We start from the raw sequence: 19,899 nt of genomic DNA, 5'->3' as shown, positions 1-19,899 counted from the left end.
ATTGGGAGAAATGATGGGAGCGGAATATAAGGCTCGGGTATTATCCGATCACTCGCCTCTGGTCATAGAGTGGCGATATCAACCCCCCAGGACGCGCATCCCGACATGGAGACTCAGAACTGAGGCGTTACAAGACCCAGGGTTTCGAGAGGACCTGAGGGAGGCCATCGAGGAATATTTTGAAACTAACACGGGCAGTGTACGCTCTGTGGGTACAGTATGGGAGGCGTTTAAGGTGGTGGTGCGGGGGAGGGTCGCTATATCGAAATCTAAAGGGCTCCAAGGGGGCATTGAACAGGAACTTCAGGAATCGGAAAGAGAGCTGGAGGGTCTCCTGCAAAATGAGGAGACAACCTGGGAGAACAGTGCGAAGATAAAAGACTTAACAGTTAATCTGCAGTGGGATAGATTATGCAAATTGAATTACAAGAAATACACAGAGAGACTACATGCAGGGGGGGATAAGCCAGGTAGATTGCTGGCCTGGCTGTATAAGAGCGAGACCCCCCCGCTCAGTGATGGAGAGATCAGGGATGCGGAAGGCCAAACCCGTAACACCCAGGAGGGGGTAAACGAGGAGTTCCTCAAGCATTATAGACAACTATATGAGGACACAGGGGAGGATATGAACCAAGACATATTGGGAACAATAGAGGATATAGGGCTGCCCACCCTGGATGACCTAGAACGTGTGGATCTGGATGCCCCTGTTACCTCGGACGAGCTGGAAGTGGTGATCCCACATCTGCCCACATGTAAGGCGCCTGGGTCGGATGGGTTGCCTAGCGAGTTTTATAAGACATACAAGCAGGAGCTACTCCAGCCGATGCTTGCCATGTTTAATGAAGCCTACGAGCAGGGGGGATTGCCACCGTCCCTCCGCGAGGCAGTGATCATCCCACTTCTGAAACCAGGCAAGCCAGCCATGGAGTGCGGGTCCTATAAACCCTTGTCCATGCTCAATCAGGACAGTAAAATACTCACCGCAGTATTAGCCAATAGGCTAAAGAGGGTGATTGGTAAGTTGATACACCCAGATCAGACGGGCTATGTCCCTGGTAGGAATATCACAGACAACCACAGGAGGCTGCACCATATCATTGATTACACCGAGGAAGACACAGGGGAGTTGGCTATCGTGTCGCTAGACGCGGTCAAAGCCTTTGGCTCGGTGCGGTGGCCATGGTTGAAAGCGACCCTGAAAGGTTATGGAATGGGCCCTGGATACATCAGGTGGGTCCAGATGTTATATAGCACCCCGGTAGCGAGAGTTAAAATGGGATCCACAATTTCAGATAAATGGCAACTCAGCAGAGGGACCGGACAGGGATGCCCCTGGTCACCCATGTTATACATACTGGCACTAGAGCCGCTGGCAATATGCCTGCGACAACAATATGGGGAGGTGGGGATTCGTACAACAAGTGGCATGCACCTGATATCACTGTATGCAGATGATATGCTCCTCTATTTGCGCTACCCGGAGGAAAACCTGCAATATGTGCTGGAGGTAATGGATCATTATGCCACCCTCTCGGGCATATCGGTGAACCCCGGGAAGTCTAACTTGTTCCCCTTGGGAAGGTACAAGAGTGTCCCATTGGTGAGGCTGCCTATCCTGTAAATACCCTGGCAACCTGAGACATTTAGGTATCTGGGAGTCAACATTTACCACAGGACGGAAACAGAGCACGAACATAAAACAGAGAAAGCGATTGAGGGAGTTAAGAATAGTATGGTGTTCTGGTCTAGATTACCCCTATCTATGATGGGGGTAGCAGCTCTGCTCAAAATGGTGGTTTTGCCCAGACTCTTACATTTCTTTGTAAATGTCCCGTATCTGATTCCCAGAAGTTTTTTCAAGAGGCTTCATGGTATGTGCAGGAGCTTCATATGGGGCAACTCCAGAAACAGAGTGGCCCTGTGGAAACTACAGAACGCGTGCGACGGGGGGGGGGGGGAATAAACTTGCCGAACTTTGAGCTTTATCATCTGGCGGGGCAGTCGTTTGTGGCCAGTCTGTTGTCGTCAGAGGACTCGGCAGAAGCTAGACTCTTGCAGGGCGACTTGGCTCCATACTTTTTGAGAGAGACGGTGTGGCTACAAAAGATTAAACTGGTGGGAAGAGGGAGACTATTGGAGCTGGGTTGGGAGGTCTGGCGCAGGACGTGGAGAACGGTGGGTGATCCGGATCCGCTCTCCCAGCAGGTTCCGCTGGTGGCGCTGTGTGGAAACGACTCCCAATTGCTTGAAGTAGTCCATAGATACTGGGAACCAGTGGGTTTGGCCACCCTCAGGGATATATGGCAGGAGGGGGCGGTATTGGAATTCCAGAGTTTGCAGGAGACAGGGGTGCATAGAGGCCAATATATAACTTACACCAGACTCACGAAACGGGTAAGGGAGGGGTGGCCTGAGACGGTGTTGGCGGAAGAACCTGATGCCGCCCTGGAAACGATGTTTCGGAGGACGGGCACGAGATATCCAGGGTATACGAGCTCCTGAGAGCTAAGGCTGGGAAGGAACTGCTTCAACTGAGGCAGGACTGGGAGGAGGAGGTAGGAGGACCCATGACAGAGGGGCAATGGGAGAGAGCTCAAAAAGGTACCATAAAAAGGTGTCCCGAAATGCAAGACTCCAACAGATCCAGTTGTATGTCACCCATAGGACATATCTGAACACCGGGAAAATAGCCAGGTTTGAAGGCTCGGCCACGCAGAAATGCCCCAGGTGTGGCGAGGTGGAGGCAGGGTTGCTACACATGTTCTGGGCCTGTCCCGAGGTGCACAGATTCCGGGACGAAATAAAGATAAAGATGGCAGGTGGGGGAGTGGTGCTGGATGTGGGGTCGGCTTGGGCATGCATGCTCAGGCTTTTTCCCAGGCCACGCAATCTAAAGCACATAAGCAAGATGAAGGACCTGGCTTACATCCTGGCCAAGCGCCGGATAGCAATGGGCTGGAAGGCGGCTCACAGACCCAGGGTGGAGACATGGTGGGCGGACCTCCTGAGATGGGCAGAAGCAGAATCAGTGGTATGGTTTGAAGCCGTTACCAGGGGGGGGGGGTGACAAGGAAGTGGGCCCCCTGATAGCCTACCGACAATTAGTGACCTCTATGGTAAATCCCCACCAGGTTAACCATGGAATAGAAGACTCAGACGAGTCTAAAAGCACTGCGATTCCCGAAAAGCTCCCGTAGATGACACGGAAGAGCCGGCTCAAGTTCATGGGGTGGGTGGGGAGAGGATGGAGAATAACACTGTATAATGTGAAGGTTTGATATTGATTATGTACGTCCCGAAAAGCTGTATTGTGTGTTGGTTTCGTTTGTTTAAAATAATAAAAAATAAATTTAAAAATAAACATTTCCAAAGCCAAAAGAGGGCAAATAGAGTCAAGTTGTTTGTGAGCCATATTTTCAAAATAAGAGAGAAACTAATGTTGTAAATGACCTAAATAAGCATTTTCCAAGCCAAAAAAGAGAGATTTGGAATAAAAGCCATTTTCAGCCGTTGGTTAAAATAAAAGTGAGAAAACAGAAGTGGCAGGAGATCTGCCGTCCTGACAGGAAGTATTCAGGAAGAGAGGAGCATAATCTGCATTGCATGTGGCAATCATAAGGGTGGAATAAACAGCACAGATGCGTTTCAGGTCTTCCCAAGGAAAGTAGTCAGCTGATGTTACGGAAAGTGAAGACTTTGGTTGAAGTAAATCACATCACAGAAGTACTTGTAGTAGTAGTAGTAGTAGATGTTTTCATTAGTGCTGGCAGGCAAGTATAGTTATTATTATTATTATTATTATTATACCAGGGCAGGGACTTTGTAGTAATAGACCTGGCAGGTGAGTGGACCAGGTGGAAGTCATTGGCATACTATTCTGTGGTTGAATTCTTGGAAGAAGAGGTTGTGAATTGTGGTTGAGTTATCCTGATAAGAATATTTTGTCGATACAGATGAACGGTGGAAATATTCATATTATTTAAAAGGACACTATGATGAACTCTCCACCCCCAGCAGAGAGAAAAAGACTGGTTGAATATTCTGAACTGTTGAATCAAAGAAGAACGTTATTACAAGATGTGAAAAGACCAATAAATTGTGGAGTAAAAAGCCTATCGAATCTGGGGACAGGGATTTCACCAAGGTAACAAGAAGAAAATGTATATTGTATATAACTGTCAATGCAAATCAACATTGCCAACCACTACCTTGTTAAGTTGTTGTATGAAAAAATGTGAGGGACAGAGTGTTTCCTTTAGTTATTTTGAAAGGTAGGGAATTAGGGTAGGGATAGTGAGGCGTTCAAACCCATTTAAGTTAATAATGGCATTTTATGAAAAACCGAAGTTGTCCGCCTCACATTTCTGACCACTCACAAGTGATTCAGAGCTTCAAGAGAAATATTTCTCAGGAGTGATCAGAGCTTCAAGGGTCAAGTGTTCCTCGAGAGTGATCTCCCTCATCACAGTGGTAATACTCATAAAACCAAGAGCCAAGTATTCCTCGAGAGTAAATCACCCATGTCCCAGTGGTGACACGAGAAATCATAAATCTCAAGAGTGCCTCAGGAGTGAACTCTCTCATCCCAGTGGGAAATTTTGCATATATGAAATATACCAAAAGAACCAAGAACTGTCAGGGAGTAATCTCCCCAATAGCGAATATATAAAAGGTCCTGACAAAGCTACAGCAAGAGGAACAATATTTGATAAAGTCTTAACTCTGTTGTTCACAAACCTGTGAGAGAAATTAAGGAGACTTGTCCAAAGTGTTAGGCAGAAACCTGTGCAGTTCCCTCTGGGACCACTGCAAAAGATTTAAGACTACAGGTATTTGGCAGTAAACCCACTTGGTAGCAGTCTGTACCACACAGATTCACTTGGTAGCGGTGGCTGAGCAGTCAGACTTCCCTCAAGAAGAGTTAGGCAGTATACAGAGTATTCACAATAAGTCAAGAGAACACAATAGAACAAGTAAACGCTGACCAGGGCTTGGTGTAAAAGAGATAATTATTTATTTAAAAACCACATCTAGAAAAACACACAGGCACTAATAGTAAGCAATTCAAAAACACGGTCACTAAAAGATATACACTCCCTTAAAAGAATATTAGACAAGTCTTAAGTAAAGCCCCACTTATTTTCAGACAGCGGTGAGCGCTTAACGTAGATGGCACTCTAATAGTTCGTTTTTTTAAAAGGGAGAGAAAAGCAGAGAATAAGTTGAAACAGATCCCAACACTTTTACAAGAACATAACAAGAGAGGAAGGCAAAGTAAAACCGTGAAGTTAAGAGTTCAATAGGCCGGATCCACTTTAAGAGGATCAAACGAAATGTGTCCAAGGTCACACGGTTGCAGTGCACAAAAGTCTTGTAACGGTTCAAAAAGGAGTTGGACCAAAGAAAGGGACCAGTTAGAGGGTCAAGGCGGCCAGCCCAGTCCAGAAGTTTAAGGGGTTATTATTACCTTGTAGCAATCTTTAGAAAGGGAGGCCTGGCGGACAGGGTACCTTAAAGTGGTGAGAACACTCCAGCGGGGCCAGTTGTTCCTGGCAGCGGATGCAAGTCGGTGCTTCGTCCGGGGGAAGAGAGGATCTCGTCGTGGAGGAAGACAGGAGTCTGTTGCACTGCCTGGGAAGAAACCAGCCAGGTACAAGGAGCGGTCCGCTGATTCGCGGTTCAGTGGTAAGTGGCTATCCGGCCGCCGGGGTGCTTGGCACGGGCAGTTTGACCACAAACCTGTCTGGGGTGCGAAGAAGGAAGGTAAAACTGGTTGTGCCCACCAGTCAGGGGAAGAAGCCTCTCCAGCCGGGAGATCTTCTCTGTCGTCGGGAAGTGGCAAGTCGGTTCCGCAGGGCTCCACCGGTGGTGTCGTCGTGGTAGGTCGGCTCAGCTTCTCCCTCGTAGGATTCTCAGGTCCTGTGGCAACTTCTGAAGTTCCAGTCCCCAAAGCCCTGCTTTTATGCAGCATACCCCCATTCACTCAGCCTAGCTGGGCCAATCACACAAGAGTGCGACTTGAGTTACCAAGGTAACTCAGTCCAGGGTGCCTAAACCCCCTCCTACACCCCCTGTGGTACCCAGACAGAGTGGCACCACTTTTAGAGGCTTCTGTGGAGAAGCCCGCCAAAAAGTGGAACAAAGGGCTCGACTTGGGTTGGAGTCACAGAAGAGAACACAAACGCCATTTTTGAATCGAGTCCTGGCAAAAAATACCAACCAGCAAATTAATTAAATAAACCGGCGGTATGTTCGAGGCTATGAGAATGAAATAATTAAAGTTGGTAGCCTCGAACAATGGGAAAATCCCATAGGAAAATATTTGCGGTCGAATATAAAAAGTAGTTTCCACTGCCACCAGGCAAAACTCGATCAGGGGGGACGGAGACGTGCCCCCTCGACTAACAGACCTCGGGGCAATCGAATTGCCCCGACCAGTACGTCCACAATATGATGGTTTGTACTGGTTTCTGTTAATAATTTGGGACTAGTAAAGCCAATGGTGTCTTTACATGCCCTGGGAGACAGTAGTCAGTCCCAGGGTATGGAGTCTATGGTGGGGTGTCACTATGACACCCCTGTGTTACTGCACGGAGGGTGCTGTGTAACACACATAGTAAAAACACATGAGACCCTATGGAGTAAAGGACCCCAGAGCCCATAAAACACATTACCAGTCAAAGGAACACCATAAATCATGTCCAAGAGTGGGAGAAAAAGAGTCTCACTCTTGGCAGGAGGAAAAAACAAACTCCAGAAATCCAGCAAAGCTGCTGGGGGACTCACTAGGTTAGGAAATTCAGCCTAAAGAGAGAATTCTCCCTAACACAAAGGACTATCAAGAGACAGCTGCCAGAACTTTTCCAGATAGACCAGGGAAAGGGAGGAAGGGAGTCAGTCTCCTGGTCCAAGCATTCTTGGTAAATCAGACCCTATTGCAAGTGACTGTTGTTAAGTCAACCTAAGATTGGATTGTTTCACCAGGGAAAGGAGCCATTCTCCTGGCGGGTTGGATTAGAATTTCACTCAGGCCTTTTCTTCTTGGTTTATTTGTTAGTGGTAGGGAAAAAGTATTAGGGGTAGGGAAAGAATAGTAGGTTTGGACAGAGGACTGTATGTTGGTTTCTTCTGACTTACATCCTAACAGCACCCAAGTTATTCTGTGTTGAGGGAAGAAAACCCCCTCATGGGAGAGGTAGGTTTTCCTCCTCATTTTTAATAAAAGTCTATAATCAACATGATACCATCATGTCAGCCTCCTTACTCTATCAGGTCATCACACCCTGCTCTGTTCACAGGACAATGTGATGTTGAGGGTAAGCAGTGGCACAGAAATTCCGATGATCATACTTTTTGGTGTAGTTACTCTGGTGCAATTATCACCCTGACACAGTTTATGAGAGGCATGTTCTCCTGGCCCGTGAATTACTTCATTAAAGTGGGGCGTGAACTCTTAGTCGCACCCAGGGAGGGAGAGCCAACTAATCAGGTGGCTAGAACAGCGGGCGAGAATACACAATCCCTGCCTGCTGTTCCAACCATGTGACACCTTCCACGGGTGGCGCTTTTTCTTCTTTTTCTAATGTAGGGAGGCAACAGGGAGCCTCTCCCTGTTGCCTCACCGCCAAATCACCCGATTCCCCTTCTCACTCCCCCCACTTATCTGGGCTCCGGTCCCTGAGCTCCTCCTGTCTGCCCACCATTGACACAGAAAAGGGACTAGGTCCCTTTTCGGATGACAGCAGCCATTTTTGAACATGTTTTAATAGCCACCGTCATCCAAAAAGTGACCTAGTCCCTTTTGCATTTCAATGGTGGAGACAATTTTTTTTTAACTCCTTTTGGGGGGGGGTTTGAGATGAGCTGATCTCCTGTCAGATGGAGAAAAAAAAAGAAAACTATCCGCACCCCGGTATATCCCAGGATGCAAACAGGTTTCACACCGCGGCTGGGGGGCGGATATGGGCTTTAATGACCACCAGCCGAGGTCCTCGCTTCGCTCGTGCCTACCAAAGCTCAGGCTGTCAGACCGTTAAAGCCCATTGTCTGCCCCCCAGGCAAGGTGTGAAAGCTATATAATGATTTCTGTCACACTCCTTTTAGCTGCTATTGTTTAATCTGGAAAATAATGTCTCATGTCTTAATTTTATGCCAGCCACATCAGTTGTGATAAGCAATATTTGTTTTTTGTAATATACATAAGCGCTTTTATTCCGAATTGCATAAAACATGTTCTGCATTGTCTGAGCAGTGTGAACAAATTAATAGCCACAACTAAAACTATAGTTTATACTGATCACAGAATGTTTGTGTGCATATTCATTTTTCTATATATAGGAGTACTTTTGCTAGGTACTGTGGCAGATCTTGAAGTCTTGGTAGATGAGCTCTCGTTTATTATATTTGAATATATCAAATATAATAAACTGTTTTTAGTATACATCTTTGGAAAAAGTGCATTAAGAGGTACCCTTTTCACAGATTTTTAAATGATTGCAGAGGAGGTGGACAGGGAAATTCCCCTCCAAACTCAGAGATGAAAGCTCACCAAATACACAGGCTCACAAAATGACTTACCTCCTTAGTCGGTTGCGCACATGTGCGCACAAAAGCCTACAACTTTCATGCCATAGTTCCCATCTCCCGGGCTCCTCTTGCAGACAGAGGCCTCTTTTCTCTCCCTCACCCTGCACCACTTTAACTGATGTTCATCCTTACTCCCAACTTACTGTATCTGATCTGTCCCGGTCAGCACTTTAATGTGCCCAAACGTAACTGTGATGCTGGAAATGCATTGGAAGGACAGGGCCTGCCTGTCCTTGTCCTGTAGTCCTTTTTCATTTGTGTTCTGTATTGTTTTCTGCCCAGGAGTCCAATGTGGGACTCCTGGCAGTGCATCCCTTCCCGTTTATGGTTTGGTGTACAGACCCATGTGATACCCTTATGGCACCCATGGGTGGGGGTACAACCCCGTGCCCCTAGTGTATGCTTTTGGGCCCACAGAGCAGGGTATGGGCTGGTGGTAGCTCCATGCTGAATTTGACAGGTGCTCAGAGTATCCTCCATTTTGGGATACCCAGGCCCTGCCATTGGAATCAGTTGATTCTTGATAGGAAACAAGATGGCCCCTGTGGACTCTTGCTTTCTATTGCCTGTTACCTTGTTTTCCCAAAGTCCCGGGAAGCCCTGACTCTGTCCCTTCCCCCTGAGTGGCTGTTGGGTGGAAGTTCCATATATGGTGTTGTTGTGAAGTCCAGGCCAGACTGGCTGGAGCTTTCCCAGGGACTGTATGTTAATGGTACACCCTGTGGGTGTGAGCTGGGTGAATGAAGCGTGACGAATATGCACTTCTTGTTGTGGAGGTCTAGTTTCTGGCGTTTGACACATTAGGCCTCATTACGAGGTGGCCGGCAAGTGATTGCCGGCAAAATCCCTTACAGCCCTACTACGAGTTCCCTTTGCGGGTCCTTCCTTAACGCCTGTTTTTTTCAGGCGTTAAGGACGGGCCCCGCAAAGGGACTCTAGAGCTAATAACGGTAACGCAATTTGCGGTACCGTTATTAGCACCTTCCCCATTCCTAATGAGCCCTATGGGGGCTCAAATGGGAATGGGGAATGACCCTGGTGAATGGGGAATTACCGGTCCCGCCAACCTTGGAATGGATCGGTAATTGCTCCATTCACCAGGGCGGAGTCGGAACGAGTTTGGAGGCAGCCATGGCGCTAATAGCGCCATGGCTACCTCTAACCTCGTAATGAGGCCCAATGACTGAGACAGCCCTGCCCAAAACTGGTATGAATGCAGTGCGGAGTGTTGAATGGCTGGGTACTTGTCCCAATACACAACTTGTTGCGAGTGTCTGGAGAGAAGTGAATGGCCTGAATGCACTATGCACCCGATTGGCTGCCTGCATGAATGCCCTTCTGACCGATTGGTTGCCTGAGTGTGACCCAGCAGAATGAATGGGAGATCAACTAGTATATCTGGGGACTTCTCACTGCTAGAATTGGCGTTCAAAAGCTGAAGTCCACTACGAAGAGTAACTGGAGTAAAACTGAAGCTTAACCTTGAAGCCGTGCTGGAAGAGAAGTCTTGCTGCTGCTCTACTTCGTCGATCTGAAAGCTGCTGTGTCTCCAGGGACTGACCCAGAGAGGACCTGGTTAGGCGCCCTCTTCCCGAGCTACGAGGGACCATCGTGCACCAGCTAATCTTTGCCAAAGCTCCCTTGTAGACAGACCTATGACAGGCTGCTGACCGGAGACGGGGACCGCTGCAGAATCACAAGAAGCGCCCGGACACTATTGTCCATCACCGTCACCGACCGCAACAGCCGTGCTCCCTTTGCCTAAGTAACATTTCATCCAAGGACGCTCTCGCCTGCACCGTCGACCGCTTTGTCCCGCTGGAGAAAGTCGAGGCCGCCGACGCACTGAGGAGCATCCGCCAGCGGGTTTCCCGCCACCTGACAACCGTAGAGACGCCAGACAATTCGACGCCCTTGCTGGGCCGCAGTTCTTCACAATCTCTTTGCAGTCCTGAACTATCATCACTGAGGTGCCCCGTACGCCTCTTTCTTGCAGGACGCCAATGCTCCGTCGTCGACACGCACCGCGAGGAACGAAGCTGCCACCTCAAAGTCATCCTTCAACCCTTTTTCCTCGTGGGATCTCGACGATCCGTGGCTCCTGCCTTAAAGGGAGCCACTCTAGAAGGATCAATCGATGACCCAACGTCAAACTCTGCTATTCCAGGTACATTGGGGTGGTAGAACTATTTTAGAAGGAAGTAAGACTTCTAGAAAAATATATGGACTGGGCTTGTGATATATCTTTATTTATAGGTTGCCCAGGTGGGGGGGGGGGGAATCTCCACACAGAACTGTGTTTAACCGTAGAGGCCAGTATTCTGCCAATTGTTCCCACCAACCGCTTTCCTCCTATGTCTATTGTTGGTTACCTCTATTAATTGATTTGTGCGACATTTAACCAGAGTACAGTTGATGCACTTTAAAGGAATCTAATAATAATTGTGGTACTACTTAGAACTGTATATATTTGCCATTGTAGATTCACTGAGCACAAAGTGAGTTATTGTGATTGTGTACATAACCTTGAACTTAATTATATAAAGACTGTGTTTTATCTAATACAGTGTGTGGACATTCCTTTGTGGGGGCATGGGGAATACACTGTACTTAAGAACCAGCCTGCATCACCTCCTTAGAAGCTAGGCCTCGATTGCTCGGCTGCATTACCAATAATAGAGAATCTTGGCTGGGGTCCTCTGTGCCTCTTCTCTACCATACAGAGAGAGCAGAAGTACAGACCATCCCTCCAGTCTTTACAGTAACACTTTGAACTTAAACTAATAAATAATAAACAATAAAGCCCTCAACCTAAAATGTTTAGCAGAAATTCTAGTTCAGATCCCCTTAGCAGATAACTATTTGGTAAGTTGTTCGTTAACTGCGCACCCTCAATAGACTGTGTTGGCACAGACTTCAATTAAAACAAGCATTGGAAAAGTCAATGGTTTTGGCTTTTGGGTAGGCATGACGTAGGCATTTTACCTGGCACTGCCATAGTAGTGATATCTGGCCATAAGTGGACAACAGCTGGAAGATTGTGAGTACATAGGCATATGATATCAGTGCCTGGGGTGAGATACCTGAAGGTATCCACACCCTTACTCCCCCTGGATCATCTTCTCGGTGGCCAGGAAAAGGCCATACATTTTGGATCCTGACCATGGGGGTGGAGAAGCGAGGGCGGATCACCTCGGTGGAGGGTCCTTGAGGCTTGGGAGTGGGGTGCCCACAGGCAAGACATGATATCCCCTTCCCCTATAGAAGATCAACCTAACCCTCCCCCGGCCTTTATGGGCTATTGTAGAACTTCTTCCCTCATTTCCCCACATTCAACTTTTGATAGTACTGGGACGAGGAAGAGGCGACTAAGAGTAATTAACCACTCTAGTACGGGGACGAAGAAGATGCCTGGAGAGTACTTGCAAGGTCAGGCATGCCCCTTTAATCATAGTCAGGCAATCCACACTTGGAACCTGTCAAGTGGTTGAAGGTGTATAAAAGGGAGACCAGTGGAACAAGCTAAGAGAGCAACCTCGGTTGTGAGGTGGCAGCAGTGGTGGGACCTGAGAAGGAGCCAGGATGTCGGCCTACATCCCAGAGAGCTTGTGGAGCCCAAGGCAAGTGGGTCATGCAGCTACCACAGGTGTGGGAGCCTCCGGGTTAGACAGCGAGCAGCCAGAGCTGTGAGCCAACAGGAAGAGAGAGGACGCCGTCCGCGTCCGTGCGGAAGCACAGGAATTGCTGGCGTGCAGAAGCCAACACCCGGCATGTGAGCAGGGCTTGCAAAGGTTAGCTTGCGGGCCTGAGAAGAAGAAAGAAGAAGCGGGAGTCGCCAGGAAGGAACGCTAAATACTGGTGAGTGTCAGGGGGGGAGGGGAGGATTGGGAAGACACTCAAAAGCCGGGGCGCTCCTAGAAGACCGCATGTAGGTAACGTTATATTGAACGGAATGCAAACTTGAAATTAATCTGAACTCTGCATATTGAGCACCGAACTGAATGAAAATGAACTAAACTGAATTATGCATATTGAATATGGAACTGAAAGAAACTTTGAATTAAGCATTCTGAATACTGAATGGTAATAAAACTTAATGGGCAAAGCAAGTAACTGATGAAAGTCAAAACTGGAAAATGCCCAAGTAAAATCAGCCTATGAAAAAGAGCGCAAGTGTGAAAGGAGTGTAACAGAAGTGGGGCATGCATCAAACCACCATAAAGTGAACTTTATGAATGGATACACTGAGGCAAGGCCAGAGTTTGGCAAGTGGTGTGTGACACGTTATGGCAAGGCCAAGATGCGAACCAGGAGAAGCCAGGAGAGTGTAAAACCACAAATAAAGCCAACAGGCCGACAAAGATAAGCTAAGTGAATGTAACAGGAACAGGTACAGAGAAACCTGTGTGGGCTCATGAGCCTAGGGATCCTGGTTGTGCAACCTGTGATGGGTGGACCGTGTGGTCTGACAACTGCACCTAGACCAGGGAGCCCTAAATTGTGAAAGTCAAAGACATTGTGAAAAACAACCAACGACAAGCACTGTAAGCTAACTAAGGAGGGTCAGGTTGACCAAGAGTTGTGTTGAACTTTAAGAGACAGAAACTAATACTAGCTGTTACATTAAAGTCTTGGGGGAAGGGAACCATGAGACTTGAGGATCTGCAAATGCTGTCTTGAGAACGGATCCTCAAGACCCCTTTTCTTTTGAACTGTGTTGTCTGGAACATGGAGAGGGGAACCCTGAGGATTATGTGGACCTGTATTGCCTTGAACTTGGGAAAGGTAATCTTAAAACTATTGTGGAGCGCTTTTGAATTTGGCGAAGGGAAGCTGAAAAGGAAGCCGAGAGCTGGACAAAGCTCAGAACTGTATCGATCACCATTTCTTGCATTGACAACCCTACACATGGTTTAGCTTTAGTTGTGAGGGCAATGATAGGCTTTGGACACAGACAGACGTTTAAGCTGAACTCCTTTGACTCGGACCTTCTTTAGTTTCGTTCAGGTAGGGAAATCCCACCTTAGCAAAGGGCAAGTTAGGCCTTCTACCATCCTGACATTCGATTTAATAAACTATTTTATTTTTATCATTGAATCTGTTGTCCGTGTCTTGCTTCATAATGCCTTCACAGTGACAAATGCCTATCCTCATACCTATGCAGAAGCCCAAACTGCTGGATTTGTCAATGCTTGATTTAACGTGATGTCAGTGCAAGGAAAGGATGCCAGGTCACACATACTGCTTATAAATGAAGAGGATGAATGCACACTTCGCCAAGATCTTTCTATTACACCAGGAACTCATTTTCAGTGGTAATTAAGCCATTACCTCTCAAAAGACTGCTTAGAAATAATACCAGCAGGCAATATACAGCACAAAGTTTGATGTTACTGTGGGACCGAGCTAGCTTAAAGAAATTCCAGGAGGGTGTGTTTCGGGTAGGGAGGGGCAAGTGGTGGATTCAAATGGCCATAGGGATCAATGGGTGGTTAAAAAGCCAAACAACTTCTACAGGATTTGTTTCCCTTCTCACATTCCATCTAACTCCTATGAGTACTCCAATTCAATAGTTTGGCCTTCAATTGGCACATCCCAATAGCCAAAACTAAGGTAAATGCTGGTTTTGCTTGAATCTAACGCCTAATGTGGAAATATTTGGGATTATCAGGACAGAAAACATATTTTAACAAAGATGAGAGTGAACTCAGGCCTCCAGGTAAGGTGCGTACCAGGCCTTTTTACGCATGAAAATCTTGTAAACACGACAGCTTTATTATTTACCCGTTTACATTTACACACAGGTTTAGAGCATAGGGCAGTGCAAAGGTCAGGTTACTTGACAGAAACCAGAAGGCTTTTTAAAAAATGTATATCTACATGGATGTAATTGCAAGCCACCTCTGAAACAGAAATGTATTTCTCTGGAACCTTTCAAAAAAAGAAACTGTACACTGTGATAAAAGGGATGGTTTCCTGCCATTCAGCTTCTGCTGTGTTGATGCTCATGGAGCAAACAGAAGCACTGTGCATATTTATTTTCCTCGAATTTTAGTACTGTATAATTAATAAGATCGAAAACTATGTTACAATTGAGAATTGATATTTTGTACTATATTATGCTTTTTTTTGCAGTGAAAGCAAACCAGTATTGCGCAATTGTATTTTTCAAAGTGAATAATCATGCAGAGGCACATAATTTTTAAACTTTTTTAATTTACACTCCAATTATAAAAACAGTGTGTAAAATGATGACCATGCATAATCTAGTTTACATCCATTCAACCTTGCAGTCAACGTAGTACATTACTATAAATGGTCAGTGGCAGCAGAGTCTTTGCTCAAGGGCGAGTGATTGTCATTACACCAATCACAGGTGTTCTAGCCTCTCAAATCTTCAAGATTACAATTAAAACCTGACTCTCCAGGAAGTGCAAGCGCTGTTCAAAAACAAATGAAACTTACATTGGTAATTGAAATAGAACCTCAGCAAAACCTGTCCCTATGATAATCCAGATAGGTATTTAACTTTATGTAGGGCTTCATATATGGTTTGTCCAACATCTAGGTACTGTGATTATTATACCTCAGTCGACCTCTGAAGGATGTTAGCCAATAAGATAGCTCTGCCATTTCAGAACTTGTTGCTGCAATCTGTAGGTTACAGGTTCGAATTTCAGCCTTTCATCCTTTCGAGGTTGAGAAAGGAGTACCGACTTTGGTTTGGTGATAATTGTGATAAATATGTTCTATGTACAGCGCTTTATAAATAACCATTTAACCATGAGATTAGGTATAGAAGTTAGCATGGAGTCCTTCCCACTATGCCCGGTTGTATCATAACATTGGCATACCATTAGGTAGTAATAGCTCCAGGAAACAAGGACTTTCATTAAACATCAAAAGACAATTCCGTTATCAGAAAGCTGCTGCGTAGTAATGATTTCCATACAGTTTTTGCACACGTCGGCTAGATGTCACATACATTTTACTCTCTTGCAAAGGAGAAAAGTCATTTTTACTCTCTTAAAATCACATTTACTCTCAAAGTTTAAAAATAGGGAGTAAAATACTCCCACCTCAAATTCTTATCTGGAGTACTGAGTGTACTAACCCTTCAAATGAGGCGCACAGGGCACTTCTATGCTAGTCTGTTGGTAAATACATTTGTGTGATGACATAACTACTGTTCTTGAGGGGTACTGTAATGAGTAGTGGCTAAAACAAGGTAGTCTGCTTCACTGGGTCGAGCCAGCGCCTGGATGGCTCGAAGTGCAGGTAAGAAGTTGGAAGATGTGCAGAGAGTCAAAAGAGGCACTGTAAGTCCTGTAGCAGCTTGCAGTGCTTTGAGAATGGTTGAACTGGCTAAAGGTGTCTTGAAGCGATGAAAAAGTGTTCCAGCTGCTTCTGGACTTCTGGTAGGGACAATCCAGGGACAAGGGGCGTCCTTAGTTCTGTACTTCCACTCCAGGAATTCCTGCCACCTGCATGGGGCCCTTCACCTCCAGGGAGCAGAATCCTGGTCCCATTGCATAGGGATCAGAGGCCTTGGTCCACAGCAATATCATCACACTGTTCTCTGGGGGTGGTTAGGTGGCAGAGCGTTCCTCTGCATTAATTGTTTCTCTCTTCATGTCTCTAGCAGAGGACTTTGGAATAGGCCCACTGACTCCTTTTTAGAGTCCAAAGTTAACTCTACTAAGGAGAGGGTGCCTCTCCTTATTAAAAAGGCAAAATCCCATGACATTAAAGGCAAAATGTTATGTGAGATTGGACAAAGGGTCTAATCCAGATGTTCTTCGCGGTCTGTCCTCACACCAGGAGTGCTTTATCTGCAGAAGGTGGCGTAGGCAGGAACTTGTAGAGAGCCCTTACAGAAACCAAGATGGTAAAAACCCCTCTCTCAGGGTATCTCTCCAGAGGCTAATCTAGCTCTGCCCCCTCCCATGTCTGCCAACTTCAAAAGGACTCAAGTGGTCAGCACTCTGATATGAAAGAGTATTTGTTATATCAGTGATGCCTTTGAATCTCCTGGGGAGGACTTGTGTGCTCTTGGGATGTTAATGTTAAAGGATATTTGTACCGCGCACTATCACCACCGGAGTGGTCCCCTGGCGGCTCTGAAAAACGGGGGGGGGTAGTTAGTGGGAATAAGCTGGAAAAGTGCAAGAGAGCAGTGATGTGCTGTTGGCAGCCTCAGCCCGGTGGGTCCGTTGGCTGGGCTTGGGGTGTTTTACGGTCAGTAGTCGTTGTGAGCTGTTGTGCAAGTCTATGTGTGGTTTGTTTTGTTGTTGCACTGTAGTGAAGTTTGTGCAGATTGCTGTATTTAGGCTTGTGGTTGTGTTTGGTTAGAGTTTGAGAGGTGTATGCAGAGGACTGAAGTTGTTAGTGGATTAGTTAGTTGGCAATGCTGTCCTTACAATTGTGTCAAGGTGTGATGCCCGCTATCATTCACTATTCCATCCAAGTGTGGAATTTGTCATCACTCACAGTTTCATTCAAGTGTGGCGCATACTAACATTCATGTTTCTATCTAGATGGGATGCGGGCTAAAGTTAAGGATGGCATCTAAGTTCGCCACATGCTAACATTCATATTCTAACTGGATGCCATGAGGGCTAAAGTTGCCCTTATTCCAGGAGGACCAAAAGGCAGCTTCCTGGCCATTGCCCCATGGAGCTGTTGTAGAGACACCCAGGTCAGGTATCTCATACACATCTTTGTCGTGGCTGTAAAATTGTGTTACCCTGGTATCCTATATCTTGCCATGTCATCAGGCTACGATAGACCGTCATTATGTTTTAAATAAGAGATGCAGGCAATTAAAAAGCCATTCCATCCCTTGGAATGTTGTGTTCCAAAAGCTGTACTTTCAAACTGTCAGATTTACACTGCAGGGCTGATGTTGAAGATGTCAGAAGACTGGTACAGCTAGCACATGAATGCATTGTACTTTTGGCATATAGCTGTATGAAAGGGGGGGCTGACTGGAAGACCGCACATAATTTCACTTAACATTTTAAAAAGCAGAGGCCACCCTTGATAGATGACTATGCGGTCACAACGTGCAACTAAAAAGAAAACGACTACGACTCTCCAAGTAAAGCTCAGCAACTTCTTATGAACAAGGAATATGTATGCCGCTAATAGCTGCTGTTAAGCACGGCTGTCTTTAAACTTGTTTGCATAGAGCTATTGATCAACACGTGCCATCACAACTATATTAGTTCTCCACACTTTACCCGGCTGTACACCAAGTTTCCAAGCAATGACTGCACTGCAACATGACATACCTGCGCTGTGATGAAACCGTCATACACTCTCTTCTCTCGGTCTTGAGGGAGCAGCAGGGGGCACTGCCTTGCCATACAGCCCCTAACAGCCATGCCATAGGCTTTACGGTCTAGTTCGCATCAGAGAAACGAACTGTAGCAACGCCCCGCCTCCTTATCTTCACGTGACTCTGAGCACGTTACCAATCCCTGCCACGCGCGCTGCTTGACGTCCTAAATGTGCGTGTGAAATCCAGAGCGAGAAGCCTGGCTTTGTGGCTAGCTGTAACGTGCTGTGTGCAGAACCCGCTTGTGCTCTAGCAGGAGCTGCATCACGAGTGAAGTGGTTTCGGGAGCCGGCTGATAATTGTATTTCCGAATTCTCACAATTTACTCCTTAGTCCGGGTATGGATGTAAATAAAAAGAACTGTGGATGCGACAAAGATTCCAGGGCACATATAAACTGGTCGGAATTGGGCTAAAAAGCAGGTGTCGAGACAAGGGTCTGCAAGGTGATTGTCAGACAAACGGCAAAGATTCCAGGGGTCGTGTAAACTCGCCGGGGCCAATAAGACATGCGGCAGACAATTTTTAATTTAGACTGAAATCTGATGTAGATTGATGGGGGCCACATAAGAATATAAATTGGAGGTGTCATTGTGCAGGGATGGAAGTGTAATATAAATCATTGGTACCCCTTACCGCTAGTTTTTTTTAATTTTGATAGAGCGTACCTTTAGTTCAAAGGCTCACGAAGGACGCTTTGTCTTTCTCCTGAACCAAATATAGAATCGTCTTAGGACGGACATTCAAGCACTGCCAGTTGCCTTAGTCACAGCTAGGCAAACATACACATAGCGTTCATGGCTCTGTAGGTCGTTCAGATGCTCAGGTTGCAAACACATTTCTTTTATCAGTGGCATAGACTTTCATATGCATGAGTGAACATTTCCAACTCAAAGAGCTTAAAAAGCACCAGTTACTTTGCAAATCTGTGATAGTAAACGTGAGCACCACAAAGCCCCATTTAAAGATGTGTTTATATTCATGATATCTACTATCTTGATATGCAAAAAATAAAGTTGTTTTACATCCCTAATCAAATGTTTTCAACATCATGAATAACAATGTGCTGGAAGTTTGTTACAAAGAATATGCATATATATCTTTGTTTATCACACAACTTATTTTATTACATATCTCAATTCACTGAAAGTGCAGTGGGAGTAACTAGATTTTTCAGGTTGGTGATATCTTGCTTTCTGGCACTTATAGTTTACCATTCAGGATCTGTAAATAAAAGCCACGATGATATTCTTTTGGCTTAACATGGTGCTAAACGAATTTACATGCTGTCTTGTGGCTTCGTTTATGCAATTTGTTTTTTTGTAAGTAAACTCTATAAGACATTACTGTAGACCTTGAAATCCAACTATTTGAGACAAAGTTTGTGATCCTGGTTACCACTGCCCCCCTGTCCCTCCCAACCATCTGTCTGACCATCCCACTCCCTCCTTTTAGGATGCAGCCAGAGTACCACTAGTTCCTTTTTTTTCCACTTCCACCCCAGGTCACCTTTTAGGCACACACCATGTGATGCCTCTAATAAAAGGGGCGGACAGCTCCCGTGTGTCTGTTACTCACCAACTCTTTTATGCATTCCAAGCAAGCATGCAGAAAGGGGTCCTCCATAAAATCTGGTGACGAGGACTCTGGTAATTGAGCACCGCCCGGTCTCGCCAGAGCAAGCCATTGGGTGTGCCCACCATGCAGTACTCTCACGGGTCACGTTGTATCATGGCTGAGAAGGCCCCGTGTTGCACAGGCGTCCTGCTACTGAAGTACCCAGTGCGGCTTACATGCACCGCCTACGTAAGGTCAGGTGCTACCCTGACAACCGCTGGTCTGCCGCGAGGATGGCGCACGCTGCCAGAGGCAGTGAGTGTGTAGCTGAAGAGGTATTGTGGTGGTCACGTCTGGTAGAGGAAAGAGCGACTCACACTGCTGCACAATGGGGAGCATCTCGCAGTGCAGTAG

General features: G+C 46.3%; 1 protein-coding gene across 5 annotated transcripts in view; it reads right to left on the bottom strand.

The window, feature by feature from the left end:
* The window catches only part of FANCL (FA complementation group L), a 1,272,502-nt gene extending 1,254,445 nt beyond the window's left edge, over positions 1-18,057 (bottom strand). For 2 of the 5 annotated variants that reach the window (XM_069608051.1, XM_069608052.1), the window contains exon 1: positions 17,883-18,052. In XM_069608051.1, the coding sequence (XP_069464152.1) occupies positions 17,883-17,975 (93 nt within the window). In that variant the 5' untranslated portion in view covers positions 17,976-18,052. Of the gene's footprint in view, positions 1-17,882 lie in introns of all 5 variants that reach the window. The other 3 variants (XM_069608050.1, XM_069608049.1, XM_069608048.1) reach the window with 3 other exon arrangements.
* Between the last annotated feature and the right edge of the window lie 1,842 nt (positions 18,058-19,899).

Source organism: Ambystoma mexicanum, chromosome 4q, assembly GCF_040938575.1.
Source record: "Ambystoma mexicanum isolate Mex_15411 chromosome 4q, UKY_AmexF1_1, whole genome shotgun sequence".
NCBI classification, from domain to species: Eukaryota; Metazoa; Chordata; class Amphibia; order Caudata; family Ambystomatidae; genus Ambystoma; species Ambystoma mexicanum.
The sequence above is the reverse complement of the archived record's forward strand: the minus strand, read 5'-3'. Positions and strand labels throughout refer to the sequence as shown.